This window comes from Populus alba, chromosome 1 (genome assembly GCF_005239225.2).
Source record: "Populus alba chromosome 1, ASM523922v2, whole genome shotgun sequence".
NCBI classification, from domain to species: Eukaryota; Viridiplantae; Streptophyta; class Magnoliopsida; order Malpighiales; family Salicaceae; genus Populus; species Populus alba.
The window spans coordinates 43623113-43643791 of record NC_133284.1 but is presented as its reverse complement, the minus strand read 5'-3'; the positions used below and the strand labels follow the sequence as shown (position 1 = coordinate 43643791).

General features: G+C 34.1%; 1 protein-coding gene across 1 annotated transcript; it reads right to left on the bottom strand.

Moving 5' to 3' along the window:
- Positions 1-8291: 8291 nt before the first annotated feature.
- Positions 8292-18378, bottom strand: LOC118063590 (probable LRR receptor-like serine/threonine-protein kinase At1g53430). Its single transcript, XM_035077665.2, has 24 exons — positions 17972-18378; positions 14459-14633; positions 14077-14148; positions 13782-13853; positions 13615-13686; positions 13472-13543; positions 13254-13325; positions 13092-13163; positions 12906-12977; positions 12716-12787; positions 12564-12635; positions 12209-12280; positions 12038-12103; positions 11862-11930; positions 11742-11780; positions 11610-11662; positions 11132-11499; positions 10771-10969; positions 10553-10693; positions 10345-10463; positions 9982-10192; positions 9662-9899; positions 9229-9379; positions 8292-9116 (listed from the first exon to the last, which is right to left on the bottom strand). Exons 1-24 carry the CDS (start codon positions 18090-18092, stop codon positions 8688-8690), a joined length of 3099 nt encoding a protein of 1032 aa, XP_034933556.1. The 5' UTR covers positions 18093-18378; the 3' UTR covers positions 8292-8687.
- Between the last annotated feature and the right edge of the window lie 2301 nt (positions 18379-20679).

The following is a 20679-nucleotide window of genomic DNA, read 5'->3' as shown; positions in this document are numbered from 1 at the left end:
ATATGGGTCAAAAATTGGGTAGCAACAATTGCCCCCTCTTTACAATGCTTACGAAGCAAAACTCCTCAAAATTTTGCATAGTAAGCTTTGTAAAGAAAACAAAAGGAAAATGATTTCATTATCTTGGGCGACCTGCCCACACACTAACACTGATCTATTTTCACGGGCGACCTGCCCATACATACTCACTCTGGTCTATTTTCACGGGCGACCGACCCACCCAAACTCACTCTGGTCTATTTTCACGGGCGACCGACCCACACTCTCACACTGGTCTGTTTTCACGAGCGACCTGCCCACACATACTCAAAGTGGTCTATTTTCAGGGGCGACCGACCCACACACTCACACTGGTCTATTTTCACGGGCGACCTGCCCACACATACTCGAAGTTAGACTGAACTGAGATCCCTTCGTCGATCCCCTTCAACCAGAACCAAAATCCTTTCCAATTAGGTTAAACTGAGATTCCTTCGCCGGTCCCCTTTAACCATAACCAAGGTCTGTGTGGTTAGACTGAACTGAGATCCCTTCGTCGATCCCCTTCAACCAGAACCAAAATCCTTTCCAATTAGGTTAAACTGAGATTCCTTCGCTGATCCCCTTTAACCATAACCAAGGAATGTGTGGTTAGACTGAACTGAGATCCCTTCGTCGATCCCCTTCAACCAGAACCAAGATCCTTTCCAATTAGGTTAAACTGAGATTCCTTCGCCGGTCCCCTTTAACCATAACCATGGTCTGTGTGGTTAGACTGAACTGAGATCTTTTCGCCGATCCCCTTCAACCAGAACCAAAATCCTTTCCAATTAGGTTAAACTGAGATTCCTTCGCTGATCCCCTTTAACCATAACCAAGGAATGTGTGGTTAGACTGAACTGAGATCCCTTCGTCGATCCCCTTCAACCAGAACCAAGATCCTTTCCAATTAGGTTAAACTGAGATTTCTTCGCCGATCCCCTTTCACCATAACCAAGGAATGTGTGTAGCTCGGTCAACCTGAAACCCCATCTGGCGATTCCCTTTAACCAAAGCTACATGAGATCCCATCTGGCGACCTCATTTAACCAAAACAAAAGAATGTGTAAAAAATGGTCTCATTGTATGGGTGACCTACCCAAGAAAAATGCTGTCACCCCAAGAAAAATGATGGTCTCATTGTATGGGTGACCTACCCAAGAAAAATGATGGTCTCATTGTATGGGTGACCTACCCAAATGGAAAAAATGTGAAGTGCGGTCTCATTGTAATGGGTGACCTACCCACGTGGAAAGAATATGAAAAAGTGGTCTCGTTGTGATGGGCGACCTACCCAAATAGAAAGAATGTGAAGTGCGGTCTCATTGTAATGGGTGACCTACCCAGATGGAAAAAATATGATGAAGTGCGGTCTCATTGTCATGGGTGACCTACCCGGATGGAAAAAATGTGATATGACAAGTGTGAAAAATAGGATTTACCTGGCGAAGTCTTTGAGGAGATGACAGAAGAAGGGCTGGAAAACTTGGTGTTTCCTGATAATTCCCGATCATAGGATTTGAAAACTCGATGTTTCTTGACTGCAAGGGTTGAAAACTCGAGGCTTCTCGATTGCAAGGTTGATCTTTTCATTTCTTTGGGATTTTCCTAATGGTAAGGTTTATCCCATCTTCTTTTTATTCCATGATCAAAACTGATTCTTTATTATTATCACCACCATGCTTCCTTCTTTTTCCACCATCTTGCTGGACCTCATTAAGGGTTTTCCTGTAACAATTCAAAAATATGTGCAAAAATATTTTTTTTTTTTTTTTAGGTTAGATGATATGCATGCATCCTTACCTGATTTGAAATATAGGTCCCCATTTCTTCATGGTGTGTTTCTTTTCTCAAACGTTGGAGTGTTGGCAGTGAACTTCAATGGCTTTTCGCTCTAGCTTACTCGAGTCAACCCTTGTGATTTTGACCTCTACGAAAGACTTGATATCCTCATACTTCTTTGTAGTCCACCTCTTTATCTCAAGGGTTGCCAATTTTGCTTGACATTTTCTTAGAATGGGAATCATGGAGCCAACCCTATCATATGTTTCTTTATTTCCCCCTAGCTTGATCATGCCCCCAAGTATTCAAATCAGGTTTGTGGACGAGGCTATGTGAAGGAAGGTTTGACAAGGAATTGTTTTCATGCAAAAAATTTTGGAATTCCAAAGTTATTCCAAACACAAAAATTATTTTGACATCGATTCAAAGCAAACTCAATCTGAAGAAATTCAAGTGTTTCCTATGGAGAGGTTATCAGAAGTGATGAAAACTTCTTTTTTTTTTTTTGGCTTTTGGTAGAAAAAATATGGAGTGACATCTGGTTTGTCAGAAAAGGTTTAAATTTCAATTTGAGGGTTATTGAGAACCGAGGTTCAAAACATATATTTTATTTGCATGAAAAATGATTTGGTTCACATGAGAAAGCATTGCCTACCGATCCAGATTGCTTGCCTTTGATCAGAAAGGGCTTGATTAGGCACATAATATAGGCTTGGGCTCTTGGTTATGAAGAAAATGATATTTGTAGGCTCAAAAGGTGTTTAAGGGATTTGAAGACTAAGGATCCCTTGTGCTTGTTTCTTGACCTTTTATCGTTTGATTGTCTTTTGAAAATTGTCTATCGTGCCCCTTTGTGTTGGGCTTGGGCTTGTTCTCTTTGTTTTTTGTTTTCTTCATATGGTTTTGAGCATCATAATATTGTTTTTTTTTTTTTATGCTCAAAACTCTTGATCCTTTGGATTTTTTCTTCATGCCCCCTAGCTTTGTTTGGGCACCTTTGATAATTGAGAATTTTCTTTTATGCCCCCTAGTATTGCTTGGGCACTTTTGATCATTGCGGTTTTCTCTATGTCATCGCACTTGCCCCTAGTGTGGGGTGTGATCCTAGCCAAGGTTATTTATCTCAAGAAAAGCATAAGGCTCAAAAGGGGACTGCAAATGATATATTTTAGCCTCGTGAAAAGATTATCAAAGATGGCCTTTCTTCATTTCAAAATCATGCATTTAGGATCGATAAGCCTTGCTTTCATGCGAGTATGCAACGTGATTTCTCATTATTCATTCAAATAAAACTCAGCTTTTGGAGTCACTTCATGGGTTCTTTTTGTTTTTGTGTTTTTTAGGTTTTCTAGGTGTATGGTTACCTTTCTAAGGAATCACCTGAATTTCCAGAACTCGTTTGTTTTGGACAAACATCAACATGATTTCAGTTTCTGTACTAAACTTTGAATTCCCAAAAATCCTTGTGAACATGTGCGATCATGCATAGTTTTGAAAGAAAGGAAAACACACCCAAAGATTCTTGGTGTGATGGTTTCATGCTTAAAGATTATGCTCAATATGTTATTTGCATGAAACAACAACAAAAATGAAGGTATGTTATAAACACATGATCTTATTAATAAGAAAGGCTCATTTGACAAGGAAAATGTTGCGGAATTTTGAGCAAAGTTACCAACAAAAACTGGAATAGGTTGAAACAAAAATCAAGAAATTTTGCAGGCATGATCAAACTAAGGTTTTTTTTTTTTTTTTTGAAAGAACAAGAATAGGCCTTCCCACCAAAGCTTTTGCGAAAATACATGATTGCGCCGAGGCTCTTGACAAATTTTGCCCCTAATTTCTTCGGGCTGAGTCATTGTTGGGTTTTGAACAAAGATGATAGGTCGGTTGGAAGGAACTTTCCTAGAGTTATTTTTCAGTATTTTCTCGAGTAAGCTAAAGCAAGTCACACATGTCTTCAAAAATTACGACGAGCATACTCTTCATCTTCCATGTTTTTCTTCATTCAAAGTCGGGTGTTGTAGACTCGTAGGGGACCTACTTTTCATTCTGGTGCATTCATGACAAATGTATGAACATGTAATCTATATGATGAACTCACCCTTCGAGAGGTGACAATATGGTCGTAACTCTTGTATGATGGAGCAAGAATCGTGATTTTTGCCCAAACTCTACAATGAAAATTTTCGGAGTGACGGCCAATGTGTCACCCACAAGTCTTGAGTTCAAGATGCTTCAAGAAGGGTTTGCCCTGATGCAAACAATGATAGCACATACAACTTAAGAACATGTTCTATTTATTATGTGAACATGGGTAAGTTTTCTATCTAGTCTCAAAAGGGTCTCATATCTGCCCAGTGACGTTCTTCGTAAAGACAATATGGAGGCGTTGCAAGGAATTGTTAAGGCACGTATACCCACCATTACCAAGCAGGCACTCAGATATGAGTTGGGTGTTTCACGCATCTGAACCTTGACCAATAGTCTTAGGGCAGATCGCTAGTTCCCCACCTAACCTAGAAGCTTGTGTGTGCTTTCAAAAATAAATACAGGTGATGCATGAAACAATTCTATAAAATGCATGGAAAATTTTTTTTAACAAAAAGATAAAAATGAAAAAAACTTAAACACATCAAACACACAAAGCTTAGTCCAATAATGTCAGAAATAGTACCTTCCCCAGTGGAGTCGCCATTCTGTCGCACCCAAAAAAAAATCAGCGCGCGGCATCGGCTGGCGATTTTTATCGTTGTTGTGTTTGCTTTGAATTCGTACGTTGGAGTCGCCACCTAGTAATTGATTGCGGGCTACTAGGAAACCGGATGTACTGGTCTTGTCAGAGATTCGCGGGTAAGGGATTGGTTGTGGTTAGGGAAGGTATTAGCACCCCTAACGCACCATACCTGAGGTAAGCTGCTTCGCGAATTTGATGTGTTAAAGAAGTTTTAATAATTGTCTTTTCATCGGAAATTAGAAATATCACTTACGTATAAGTTAATAATTCTTAACCGTGATCCGATCAAAATATTAAATTCTTCTTTAATATATTTGCAATTTCATCCTAAAAAATAAAAAAATAAATAAATAACATAACAAAATTCATAAAAACAAATACAAATACACACATACACTTTCACTATATTTCTTTTCTTTTCTTTTCCTTTTTTTTTTTTGTTACATCCATAATACAAAATACAAATACAAATTCAAAATAAATAAATAAAAATTACATTACATAATTTAAAATTTACAAAACATGTCCTTAAAATTCTAGAAATTGCAGGGAAGGACTCCTGCAACCCGCTGGAACAGTGGCAACGCGTGGGCTCACGCGCCGCCGCTAGAAACTCAAACAAAACAGGAGGCCTGGCATGTCTTCTTCCCCCTGTCTTCCCACGCCGGCGGTGGGAGTCACCGTCACCTGCAAAGCCAAGCAAACACCACAACGCAGTTGATTTTATTTCGTTTTTCTTTTTCCCTTTTAGATCTGTTTTCTACTGTCTTCATCCGTTGCGGATCTACTTCTCTCTGCAGATCGTTCTGCTGTGTGTGTCTTCTACTTCTCCTCTGCTTCAGGTGGCCAGCGTGTGTCCTCGGTGGTGCTGGATCTGCTGGTTGTGCCGCGGTGGGCGCTGGGTTTCCTCTTCTCCTCTGCTTCGGGTGCGGACGGCGTTGCTGGAGGAAGGCGTTGCTGCCTGATCGTCGGTTGCGGTTGGTGCTGGACCTGTGGGGGCTGCCGTTCGTTGGCCGGTCTGCAGGGGAGAAGAAGGTGTTGTTGATGGCTGAGAGGAGCGCCGCCGAGATGGTGCTGAAAGGGAACGACTAGGATGGAGAACAGTGGTGCTGTGGGTTCTGTGGGCGTGAGGGTGGAGAGAGGAGAAGCTGCTGGTTTTTGGTTTCCAAGGGAGAAGAAGGAAAACAAAAGCTGAGGGAGGTGGCGGTGTGGCTTGGCCAGCCGGCTGGAGAAGAGGAAGAAGAAAAATAAACTGGTGGGTTTGGGGGCTGTTTGGCCGGGTGTGGGGAAGTTGTGGCTGGGGGAAGAAAGAAAAAAAATATAAAATCCCAAGGGTGGGGGGGCTCCGGCGGCTGCCTTTGGTTAGAGATGGATTTTAGGGTTTTTTGTGGTTTAGGGTTTTTTGTTGTATTTTCTGGTGTTTCCAAAATTAACCCCCCCTCTTGTAAGTGTTGGAAACCAGTATTTATAGGCAAAAATATTATCAAGTTTTCAAAATTGGTCCCTTAACTTTCTTTTTTTGTAAAAATTTGATTTTTCTTGTTTTTTTGTATTTTTTGAAAACGAGCAATATCAACGTCGACTCAAATGCGGAAAATCAATGATTTTAAAAATGACGCGTGAAAAGTCGAACGCGTTTAAAAACCTTTTAAAAATTTAAATTCTTTTTTAGACGACGTTGAAAATGCTAAAAACGATGCAAATATATTAAAAATATATTTTTTTGGATTTTTGTTGTTTTTTTGCTATTTTTGGATTTTCTGAAAATTTTATAAAAATATGGGTCAAAAATTGGGTAGCAACAATGTTTTTAGACTAAACCAATTATTTTCTCAAAAACCCAAAATTAAACGGTTTTCCCGAAACCTGATCCATAATAAAACAAATAATAAAATTGATAATAATTCACTAAATAAACCTCAATTATTAATCAAACCAAATTGCAAAAGCTAAAATTACAAATAGGGACCAATCTGAAATTTATCATATTTTTAAAGGTCAAATTGTAACTTTGTGAAATTGGAGGACCAAACTAAAAATATCATAAATTCATGACTATAGTGGAATTATGTCCAAAATTCATCCTCATTTCTGTCCAGAATCTCTAATTATGATATAGGGACCATTCTGGATTTTTTTCAATTTTTTAGGGTCAAATTGTAATTTTTATCAAATGGGAGGACCAAATTGAAAGTGTTAAAAATTCATAACTATACTGGAATTCTGCCCATAATTTGTCTTCTATTATGTCCAGAATCTCGAAATATGCTCCAAGGACCAATCTGTAATGTTTTCTAAAGTTTGGAGACTAAACTGTAATTTTCACAAATTGAGGGACCAAATCAAAATTTTATCATCTTCAACCTCCAAACCAGAATTTCAACATAAAACCTACCGTTCTTTCCAAGTTTCTAACTGAAAAGTCACCATTTACACAAATCATAACTTAAAATTATCATCTTTATCTAAAATCTCTCAAAATCAAATAAACAATCAATCACCCACAACAATAAACCTACCGTTCTTTCCAAGTTTCTAACTGAAAAGTCACCATTTACACAAATCATAACTTAAAATTATCATCTTTATCTAAAATCTCTCAAAATCAAATAAACAATCAATCACCCACAACAATCAACCCTATAACATTCAAATTAATTAACCAATAAACCCAAAACATAATTTTAAAAACCCTAACATTCAATCAAAACAGAAATTTAAAGCTAAAGAAAACATATTATACACATTAAAGCATAAATCTTACCCTTTTAACTTATTTTCTTCAATTCCTTTATTTCCCTTCTAATTTCCCTCTCCTCTCCCTTCTTCTTCATCTTTCTCACGGTTTTCTGTCAAGAACACAACTTTTTTTTTTTCTATTTATATTTATCAACTCATTGTTCAATTACTATAATACACCTTATTTATTTATACTTATTTCTAAGCCTTCAAGGGCTTTGTAGCCTTTTACTAATTTACTTTCAAAACATTACAGAGATGATAACCCATCTTCATGAAAAGCAAGCTTTATCTCCTCATCAGGCTTGAAAACCATTGTTTTATTCAAAAAATCAATTATGGAAAGGAGCCTTGACAACCAATCTATATCTAGTATCTCATTATTTCTAAAATCACCAAATCACCTAAAAGCTTTCTACCTTGAACCTTAACCTTCTAATCAATATAAACATATTCTCCAAACAAAATCTCATTTGAAGGGATAGCCACACACAAAGGATTCTCTAACAAATTGGTTTGTTTACTAAATTTTAAGGTAAAATATAATGAAATGAAAGAATGATTTGCTCTCATGTCAAACAAAACTTTAGTTTTAAATGAACATATAAAATATGTACCTGAGACAACAATGTAGGAGGCTTGGGTATCTTGCCGAGTAAGGGCAAAAACTCGAGCCTTTGACCCGCTGGCACAAAACATTTACCACCTGCTCCATGGCCTCGCTGGTCACAACCACCCTGAAACACAGAATGGCTAATGGGTGCACTAGGGAGAAGCAACATGGTACTTAGAAGAGTTAAATAACAAAAGAGGCTTTTGTTGTGTACTGTGGGATTTTCAACTGCAGAAATTAATTTATGGGTCTGGATAAGTTTCAGTGCGACACACTCTCAAACATTGCTCCAGACCTTATCAAATTCAGGGGCATGATTCTAGAAAACTACTCCATATGTTATATAAAAGTGGTGCATTTATTAGTCGAGAGATCGAAATTTAAATCTTCAGAAATATAAGATACGAAGTAATCAATTGATTAAATTCCAGTAATCAGATGAGTTCGATAACATGGAGCACTAAATTGTAAGAACACATAAACATCAAGGACTCTTAGAAATTACCTTTGAATATGTAATGGAAGACAAGTTTTTGTTCAAATGCTCTTTAGGATCATGAAAAAGTGCTTCTAGACAAAAAGCAATCTGCAGATTTGGATAAATGGTGACATACACTGCTGACAATGCAAATTCGAAAGACCAAGCTTAATGTTGTTTATTTCTTAACAAAAGAATCAACATATACCAGAACAAATCATTTAAAATGTATTTCTTGATTACTCAGAAATCTTATTTGCAAACTCAGAATACTATCAGACCAAAAGAAAAGGAGGGGCTATTTCATCAATTTCCGTTGATCAATCTAAGTTGACGTCGTAAAGATCCTTAAGAAGCTTGGTCGATGAGGAATATTCTATGATCTCATCCTTACTTTCGATAGAAAATTCAGAATCCATCCACGGTCCATCCATTGATATGCTCTTCTGTATCCGACTGCTTTGAGATCCATTTGAGACGTGTGTTTGGCTATCATGTGAGAGAAGCTCAAAGGCTTTGAACCTTGCATCCTGGTTCATGGTACTGCGCTTGACTATCGGAGCTTGGACTGGAATTTGACCCTCATGCATCTTCACTGCAGAAGACATTGATGGCCTCAAAGTGGGAGATGGGTTGGTGCACAAGAGAGCCAAGTTAAGCATCCTCAATGCCTCTATTTTTGAGTAGTTTGAACCAAGGCTCGGATCCACAAGCTCTAGAAGGTTTCCTTGCTCTTGCAGGACATAGGCCTACAATTATCAGTAACATGGATTTTCCATCAGTCTACAATCATGCTCATTGGTGGTCGGTGTAAATGTAAAATGTGCAGACAGAATTCTGAAAGGAAATGATATAAGTTACCCAATCAAGAAGATAAACAAACTCCTCCTTCGGCCTGTAATTCGTGTTGCTCTTCCCACTGACAATTTCTAGAACAACAACCCCAAAGCTGTAAACATCTGCTTTATCTGTCAAGTAACCCCTCATAGCATATTCTGGAGCCATATAACCTCTGAAGAGAAATTAGAAAGAACCAGCAGAGTAAGTATTGGCCATGAGCTTGTGGAATCAATTTATATGTTCTTTTCCTTGTATAATCAATCATATACAAGGCGATAATCATTTGTGCTGCTGTTATTAGATGCCATCAAATAATATGTCTGCGTTTTACAATATTTCCATTTGATATCCATACTGTTCAAAGTATCATTACCAAAAAAGATAAAAATATATTTATCCCTTTACAACAAGCAAGGAAATTAAATTGAAAGAACAAGGGGGAGAAAGAACTCACATTGTCCCAGCAATCCGCGTGCTAATATGAGTGTTTTCTTCTTCGTCAAGCTTAGCTAAACCAAAGTCAGATATCTTGGCATTTAGATCCTTATCAAGCAGCACATTAGTTGCCTTTATGTCTCTGTGTACAATCTTCAGCCTTGACTCTTCATGAAGATAAGTTAATCCCTTTGCAATTCCCAGCAATATTTTCTTTCTTGTTTGCCAGTCCAGTTTAATCTGGTGTTCATCACGACCTGATACAGATGAGACAGAGGAACAGGAAAGCAATTAGACCATGTATAAGCTGATACATTAAGGAGTTGGTCAAGCATTTACCAAAAAGAGCCCGAGCAAGGCTATTGTTTTCCAAGTATTCATATACTAACAACAACTGATTTCCTTCAATGCAACAGCCATACAGCTTCACGAGATGGGGATGCTGCAAGGCAGATATCATGCCTATCTCATTCACAAATTCACGATTTCCTTGTTTTGATTTGGCCGATAACTGCTTCACAGCAATTACAGAACCATCTGACAACATACCCTGGAATTAAATAGGCTGAGATTTCAGAATGTTTGAAAAGATATTGCTTCCCTTTTATCACAAGCTTTTGCATGTGTGATAGATTTTATACAGTAGAGCACTTTGTCAGCACATAACCTAACTAAATAGTAAACTGGAACATTAAAAAATACCTTGTAAACTGGACCAAATCCTCCTTCTCCTATCTTATTTGCAGGGTCAAAATTATTGGTCGCATGTTTAATTTGCCTTAGGCTGAAATAACCAGTTTGGAGATCTAGAGCACGGAGTTCTGTGATGAGCAGAATCTCAAAATCAGAAAAAGTTTACAGCATGCACACAATCAAATAAGACACATTCTTCTTGTGCTATTAATCTTACCTTTATCTTCAAGGTCCTTCCCTCCCAAGTAACCTTTCTTCCGGAGGACCAGCAGAATTAATGCCGCAAGCACACATGAAGCAGCTACAATGCCAATAATAGCTCCAACTGATAATCCGCCACCATTATCCACCTTAAAGTCTACAAGGAGAGAAACAAATTAAATAAAAAGACCGTTGATGGAAACAAAAAATCCTCTTGATTTCGTCAAGACTTACTTGGAGTCACTGTAATGGCAGATATGAGAGGTCCGTAGACACCCCTGTCAGGAACCGCAGTAGTACCTTTGCCTGACCAGTATAAGTGTATCTCCAGTGTGCTACCATTAACAATTATACCATCATATACCTTAGTGATGCCAATACCAACACCTCCAGCTTCCTCCATAATATTGAAATTTGTCTCAACTACCTTCCCCTGCAGGAAGAAGTTCCGAGCATGACTTTTGCACGTTTTCTATGGAAACTTGAAAAGGATCCATAACACATGGTAGGTCTCATGAGGTTATTTAGAAATACAATCATAGATAAAAAGAAAAATCCCAAGTAAATGCGCTAATTTGAAAATCATTTTACTCACTTGAATTGATATATCAAATATCCGCCTCCCAAGGCTGCTAAAAGTCTGACTATTGGAATACATAATTTCAGCAAAGTGCAGCTGCACTTTGTAACTGCCCGCCAGCATGCACAGGCCATAGTACTTGAGTGATTGAGGGGCAAGGCGAGCAGTTTGGTAAAAACCTTCACCGGTCACATTCAGACCATAAGAATTTGTTGCTATGTAAGCGCCGTTTTCAGTGCCAATATGAGTCCCTGTACTGCTATAACCCCATCTTTCTGATGAAGATTCAAATTTAGCTGCCCCCCCTGAAGTTGCGTCGTCTTCATATTCATTATCACCAACAGTCTCCCTTCTCCCTCCACAGTTTATGAACAAGGAATGGTCTGTAGAACGAAGGATCAATATCATAAGCTGCCTTCCCTAGGACAACAAGTACTGTATTTATGTAATTACACCTTCATCAAACACCAGAGTACTGTTTTTACACACTTACATTGAGGAGGTTTTATTGGGCAAACAAGGTCCTTGTTCAAGCACCAAGAAATACTGTAGAGAAGAATGAGGGTTGTCGATAAGTCAAATTTCTAGATTTCTTAAAAGGCATCTTAGTGAAGGAGGAACTTACTTGTTAATCCCAGTTGACACATGACTAGCAACTAAATTCCTACATAATTTCAAAATAGAAGTTAGCAATCAACTTGAGACAAAAGAGAAGAAACAAGTAACGGGAAAAAATAATTCCTACACTGGTAGCTGTCGACAATTTGACTGAGTTGACTGAACTGACCCAGTAAAATTGTTGTAAGATAGATCCCTGAAATAAAATTTCATGGAAGGGGTAATATAGTTGTTGATTGAGGAGAACAAAGATTGGTGTATTTCATGTATAAAGAATCATGTATAGCTTCACAATAGACTCACAAGGCTTCCTTGCTTTCCAGTATCCAAGCAGGCACTTCTCCAGTTAGTAAGTTGTTATTCAGAAACCTACACATTAATAAAACAGGTGATGAACCAGCATGCTGTCAATACGAGAAATATATTAGAAACGATGATCCTGTGCTTTCAGAAAGCATGCGTTTATTGACTTACATGAAGCTCATATTTTTCAAACTCTGTAATGGGCCAGGAATCTGGTCTGTCAACTTGTTAAAGCTCAGATCTCTGCAATGAAATGTATACAAATTAATGAAAGCACGTGAAAAAAGCATGGAATGTCGGGCCAGTCCATGCTGTCAGACTATATGCAGGTCTAGCTCATTCTCACAGAGAACATATGTTGAGATGTCTTCAACATATTTTATTACATTGTTATAATGTAGAACATCACCAATAGCTAGCATCTCATATGACATATCAAGATTGGTTTGAAAACATCCCGACCTTACTCAATGAGAATCTAAAATAAGGAAAAATGAAATTAAGCGTTGCTGTTACAGAAACTTACAGAGTTTTTAGGTCTGCCATATTTCCAAGGGATTGTAGGATTTTACCAGTCATTGAGCAATTTCTCAGAATCCTGAGTAAACAATAATATGTAATCAATTACTGATGTAATATTGCTGTAACAATATATTTGATCAGTATCATTCAACTCACAGTTTTTCCATTTTTGTCATATCTTTCAGATCAGGGAAAGTTGAACTGGATCCTTTCAAATCCGATATTCTCCTGATAAATCAAGACAACATAAAAAATCAGTTTTCTCAAATATAGACTTACCGAAAAGCAACGAGGCAAAATTCTTCGAACTGAATGTGAATCTACAAGATAGGGAATTTAAGCTCACAAAGTTGTTAATTTTTTTAACAGTGAAATGGTAGAGGGAATAGGACCCTCCATGGATGTTCCTTGCAAATCCCTGCAAGAGAAATATACCACTGTTAGGAATGCAAGAGGGAAAGGAAAATGGAATTCCATTCAGCTTGTGCTCGAGGACACAATAGCAGATAAATGGAACAAAGTAAATACTCACAATGTCGTAATGTTGGTCCAGTTCCCAATAAAGTCAGGTATCTTCCCTGACAGTTCACTTCCATCTATCCTACTGCAGGAGCATATGAAACAGATGAATATTTAAGCTCAGCACAGTAATTACTATATAAGAAAAAAAATTGTGACCCGCATCATCACTTACAAATCATTTAAATTCTTTAAATTGCCAAATGTGTCTGGTATTGTTCCTGAAAAATTGTTTGCGGAAAGAAGACTGCAGGGGCAAATAATACAAAGTTACAAATAATTTTTTGTAAGTGAGCATCGAATACTGGTACCGTACATAAAAAGACTTTAGATTGAATTTCATTAAGTAGATACATAAATAAACTCAGATAGAAGATGAAGGCACTGTCTTACAGTCTTTTTAAGCTTGTCAAATTTCCAAGGTCTGGAGGAAGATGGCCTCCTAGCAGATTATCTTCCAGGACCCTGCAAGATCCAATTCAAGATTTAACGTTCTAGCTTAGCGTTTCATTTAAGAAGTTCGCTTTGTGACTTACAGCTCCTCCAGTGTGGTAATGTTGCCTATTTCCGGGGGAATTGGGCCGGTGAGACGGTTAACGATGAGAGACCTAAGAGAATTGGGAAACAGGTTAACATGTTCATGAATTTCCATATCGGGCTATGAAAACCCCTTCACATAAACAGAATGCACCAAAAGACTTACAAAATCTTAAGGTTAGGGAGCTGAGCAAGTCTTGGAGGGATTGTTCCATTAATGTAGTTGCGAGTCAGATCACTGTCCAAAGAAAAATGCTTCATCTTAGTCATTCTATAATTCCTTTTGTTTACAAGTCACTGTTTCTCTTAGCCACTCAGACAAAGACCTTTTCCCATTTGAATCATCATAAAAGCTTTCATTTGTTCTGATATATTAATTAAAATCCTCTGTGAAGCACAAAGGATTGCAATTGGTCTCTGTTCAATAATGACAGTAATAAACTTGATAACTCATCACTTACATTTCAAGCAGATGAGGAAGGTCTCCTAGTTCCTCTGGGAGAACTCCATTCAAATTATATCTTTTCACTCTTCTGTCAAAAACAAAATATAAGAACTGTATAGTAAATAAAAAGAAAAGAAAATGTAACCATGAACACATTTGTACTTGTGTTTTTATTATTAAAAGAGTAGCATAAATTGATATTTAAAATAGGAGAACGTATCGCCATCACTATGACCTCATTAAAAAAAATAGAAAAAGTTATCGGATATTCCAAGAGCTGTATTCTACTCTTTCACAAAACATAAAATTTATTTTGACAATAATATATAAATATCGTGGCTTTTGCAAGGGGAAGAATTACGATTCTTGAATATTTCCTATAAAGAAAACATACATACATGTTAGTGACATGACAGACGGAGCCCTTCTCAAATGTACAGTTGCATGTAACAATGCTTTGAGTTTTGTCGTCGCTGGACGCCTGGTTCCACTGTGGACTACCGCAAGAAGTTTGATTGATGGTGGTCCAGTTTCTGATGTTCAACTTGTTGGATATGGTTTGAAGAATTTGCACTGTTACATACAATTCAGGAACTTCGATCATCCATAAAAACAATAATAATATTAATATTATTTATCCATAAAATAATATTAGGAATGAGGGTTAAATCGTTTATTAAAATAAAAATCACAAAATACTCATAAAAAATTAGGAATGAATCAATCGTTTATCCAAAACATAGTAAAAAAAAACAAAAAACTGCAAGAAATTTATTATTGCATATTATTTTTAAGGCTAAAATAAAATAAAATTGATCTATTAAGCAATTTCTTATCCCCACTCATCCAAACAACCATATTTTAGTTTAGTCTCCGAAATTAAAAAATATTCATCTTAGTTTTATGTGTTGAAAATTGTTTACAAATAGGTTTTGGGTTTTTAATAAACAATAATAACCGCTTCACGTGTTCTCTAGCCTTTGTAATTTAAACTATTCAATTTAGTACTTGTATGTTTGATATCAAAACTCACAAAAATTTTAAGCCACTATTTTTACACCAAAATGATATTTCGATTTTTTTTTAAGCCACATTTTATTTAAATTTTCAAATTGTTCCTTTTATTTATATTTTTTTTATTTCGATTAATTCAAAATAATTAGTTATATATATCACTTTTAATAATATTTAAATCTTTTGATGAATAGTATCATATGAATTTAATAACTATAATACATTTTAGATTTAATTATGATACATAATCCTTAAATTATATTAGATTTTGCGCAAAATAAATGAATATTATATATGTTGGTGATGAGACTCATTTGTTTTCTAAATTTGTTCCTTCCCTTTTCATATACTATGTTTTTTTTTTTCTTTAAATAGGTGAAAAGATGAACGATTTTAGGGTATGAAAAACACAAATGTTAAGATGTTTTTTTAGTACAAGGATCTTGTAGAACCATGTTAAATTTTTATGAGCACGCGATCTTTATTAATTCATCTTTATTATTTTTGTTTTTTTTGGATTGTGTTGTTCATAGTGCTACTGAATCTCCATTCCAAATTTCACAATAAAATTAGCATCAAAGATTTGATTTTGGGAGATTCAGCTTTTGATAATTATCAATGTCTACAAAAGATAATAAGCTAAAATTTATCATGAAATAAATTTAAAAAAAGAAGAAAATTTACTCTTTGGCAACAAAGGGTGAACGACAGTATTCTTATTCAATAAGTCTTGGCTAAAGCGTTGAAAGAGAAGGATGTGAAGCTAGAGGATATGGAGGAGGATCGATTTTGTGTTGCTGATAACACTTTCAAAAGAAGGGTTTTTTTTTTTTTTTTTTTTTTTTTTTTTTTTTTTTTTTTTTTTTTTTTAAAGCATGAGAGTAGGTGATGATTTAATTTTTTTTTAAGAGAATAAAAATGAAATCTTAATTACAATAAATCTTAGGGGTTGATTTGATTTTTTTAAAGGATTGAATGAAAATTGAGCAGAAAAGAGGAAAAAAAAACAAAAAGATTACTCTTGCCACCCCGACCACTATTAAGACATACGCACCACTTATTCGTTTAGAGAACACCGAGACACTCGAATAACCGCTTTGGAATCATGGTTTTGACCGCCAAACGGTGTTACACATGCTGTTAAAAAGCAGTAAACAGTACTTTTCACATATTTTTTAATTTTTTTATTTATCAAATTACCCTACTATCCCCAATAACATTCAATAACTATCCACATCTAAATGACAAAAGAATTCCAATGTCAAAGGCAATTATTTTTAATTGTTAAAGATAATAAAGTAACTTGTTTAAAAATTAAATAAAAGATTAAAAAGCCCATTAGCTCAAGTTATTATTATTTTTTGTCTTTCATGGGCAATTAAGTAAAAATATAAAAATACCATTTAACCCTTTCTTTTCTAGTAATGACTATATGCTCGTTAAAAAAACTCTCATACATTTAAATCCAAGCCCGGTTAGTTTACCCATCAAGAGATAAAATCAATATTTTACTATGCAAATCCATAATGAAATGTTAATCTCTTTAGTACAGGGTATAATAGCTCACTTAAAATTAGTCTCAACAAGGTATAAATTTCTAAAATTAAGCGAATAAGGTTTTTTTAAATAATTATTGAGTTTAATACTTATTAATTTATCAGCAAAGTATGTAATTCCAATATTATTTTAAAGACTAAAAATAAATACAAGACACTTTTGTACGATAGCAACTAACACAGACAACTCAACTAAATAATTCAATAATTATTGTATTAAGTGTAAGATTAGTCGGTGCACTGATAGTCTGAGACAATCGGTTATTGTGAAGAGACGAGAACAGTATAACATTGGGACTCTCGTGCTTATTGTATAATTATAAGACTTTTAGACTCTAATATTGATTTGATTTTATTCAAGGATGGATTGTGGGTTGGATGGATTAATCAAGAATTTTTTAATTTTAAAACTATGTTTTTTGAGATTTTTTTTTAAAACAACTAGAAATTATATCATTTTAGTAAAAAAAAAAATCCATAACTAGAATCTAAGTAGGTAAGTCATCAAGTTAATCCGTCAAATATGATGATTTGTTGATCATGTTAGTCTTATAATTATGGCTTATTAACAAAATAATTAAAAAAGATGGGGTTGGTTTTATATGAACAGCAAAGAAACTAATTTTTTGTTTTTAATTTTATTTTTTAATCAAAATCTTTTATAGTAATAAGTGAGGCTTGAAATTATGTAAAAACATAAAATTACAAGATGTGCAATTAAAATGTAAAACACGAAGAAAAAAAAACTTGCAGTTAATCCCACATTATATGGCGGTTATAGAGGATAAGAAGTCAAATAAAAAAGAATTTAGAGTCGAATTAAGGTGAAGAAGGTCCTGAAAAAAACAAAGCCTTTTAAAATATTAAAAAAATATTTTTCTTATCTTATTAAGCCTTGCCGGCAAGAGAATATTATTAATATAATAAGGGATGCATAGCCCCTTTATTTTTTTAAAATATTATAAAAGAAGCTCAATGATTCGAATGGAAAGTAGTCAACATCATATAACAATTTTTCTTAATTACGAAAGAGAGAGGATAATCCAATATATATATATATATATATATATATATATATATATATATATATATATATATAAAATTCACAATTTAACGAAGTGTATAACAATTTCCATTTTTCTTATTTTATTTCTCACTAGATATACTAATTTCTCTCACTAATCATCACAAATTGAAATGATTCTGATTTTATTTCAGAAGAGTAAATAAAAACTAAGAAGCGTTAATCTCTGCAAATACATTATTTACCAGGAAAAAGGGAACCTTCAATCATGGTAAAGAGAGAGTGAGATTATTGAATTGTCAGGAGGACGTACGTACCTTCATCTAATGGCAAGAGAGGATGGGATCCAAACTTGTCCACACCAAAGCAATTCAACACCACAAATCCAAAAACCAAAACAGAGAAAGTCTCCGGCAGTAGTGATGGCCACAACGCCATGCGCAAAGCACAACTCGTTCTCTTGGTAATTGCTATATTATCTGGGAGAAATTTAGAACGATGATCAAAGAACAGCAAACCACAAGCAGAAACGGCGTGTTTTTCTCAGTAATGAGAGGTGGGTTGCTGGAGGGAAAGAAAAACACCAGGAAGGAGATTTTAAATATGATCAACAGCAACTCGGTTTGCTTTATTTTGCATGGTGAAAGGTCTTCCTTTGCAAATTGCTGTTCGTTGGTATTATAGAGCGATAGAGAGAGAGAGAGAGGGCTGCATGAGGAAAATGAGTCAGGAAATTAAGGCCTTTGCTGCAGCTGCTGAAAAATCAAAGATGACTCAGAAGCGAAAATTAAATTGATTAGTTATTAGGTTTAAACATTATTTAAACTTCAACGAGTAGGATCAACAGCGATGTTTATTTATTTATTTTTATTTAATCCAAACTTTAAAATCAGCATTTTTTTAATAAAAATTATTTTTCTGTTGACGCGTTTTAAAATCTTCGAAGAAAAATCTTGGTATTTGTTAACTTGCAAGTTGACACCACACCTCTCTATCAGATTTAAATGACACCTTTAAATGCAACAACTCTAAAATTAATTTATTGATCTCTGCAATTCGTTGCATTTGGTTGCAAGCAAACATCAACGTGAAGGACATCGGGCTCTTACCTATTAAATTTCTTTATTCTCAATAGCTCAACGTGTCACCTTGGATGAATGAAATGTGTTCAAATTTTTGAACCCAAAGAACTTACTTTTTAAATGTTTTTATATGAAAACACTTTAAAAGTATTATAGAAACCTCAATAAATCAACTATCAATCCTAAAACATCTAAAAATCACTTTTAAAAAAAATCATTAATGAAAAAAAAAACTTTTAACATCTTATTATTGATTCATATTGTGATTATCCATTGTGGTTTGAAAAATTATTATTTATATATGAGAGAATAAAAAAAAAATTAAATATGATGAAATGACACACACACACACAAAATTTCTTAGGAAATAAGTTGGAAAAATAATATATTTTGAGTTACCAACTTTTTTAAAATAGTATAATTTTTATTTTTATCAAATATTTTTGGTGTTTAGACAACATTGAAAATTAATTTATTTTCTATAGTATTCTAATTTTTAACACCATTTATATGATTTAAAATGTATAATTATTGTATAATATAACATGTTTTGTATTCAAATATATTTTCTAGTAATATTATCTAAATTAAAGTTTTATATGCATTAAATATATCAAATTAATATACTTCTATATTGTTTATTAATATATCCTAATATATTATTTCCTATATAATAAATATATTAGTAATTTAGTGTGTGTGTATAATGAAGTATTATACCACTTTAATTTTTGAATCACTAATGGAAAGTGTTTTCCACTCTTTCAAGCTGGAAATACTTTCCTTCATCTAAAAACTTATATATATTTTTTTAACTAGCAAATAAATCTTTTTAACCAGGTTTTTGTAATGTAGCCAAACATAAGAAAATCAAGAAATTACTTTCTAGAAAAAATACTTTATAATAAACAAACAAAACCTAGATATTATAAGAATAAATAAATATTGACTAGCTTTGTACTTGTACCATGTTGCTAGTAGGATTTCACGTTAATGAAAGAGAAGGACATGACTATATTATAAATATGTTTTTATGTATCATACTTTTTAATTGACAAACAAAAGGATATTTTTTTTTATGCTCTATGAAATAAATTAATACACATGAACAAATAAATAAAAAAATTGTTAATACTAATTAATTTTTTTAAAAAAAAGGCTAAGTATTGATTAGCTGAATAAGCCAAACCCACGTGTCATGCCTCTAATGAAAAATTTAAGGCTCCTTTGGCATTATTTTTTAATTTCTCTGTAGGAGTGGATGGTGTGTTGTTCGCTTTAGATTTTTTTTATTTTTAAATAATCATATGACTAATAGCTTGTTAGGGAAAGTAACTTATCCCTTGTGGTTAATTTTTTAACTCAAATGAAAAGTCAGGGTTCAAATTTTTGAACACCAAGAGCTTACTTTTAAAGTGTTTTCATATAAAAACATTTAAAAGTATTATAGAAACCTTAATAAATCAATTATCAATCCTAAAATATCTAAAAATCACTTAAAAATAAAACATTTATTAATGAAAAAAAAACATTTTAACATCTTATTATTGATTCATATTGTGATTATCCATTGTGGTTTGAAAAAATTATTATTTATATATGAGATAATAAAAAAATTTTAAATATGATGAAATGATATATATATGATTGACATCAAATCACACAAATTCTCTTTTCAAACATGACTTTTCTCTCTTTAAACATGTTTTCACATCAATCAAACAAAATTTCTCTTTTCAAACATGACTTTTTCTCTCTTTAAACTTGTTTCACATCAATCACACAAAATTTTTTCTTTTAAAATAAGACTTTTCTCTATTTAAATTCGTTTTCACATTAATCATAAAAACAACATCTCTCTTTTCAAACATGACTTTTCTCTTTTTTTAAAACATGTTTTCACATCAATCACACAAAATCTCTCTTAAAACATCTAAAAATCA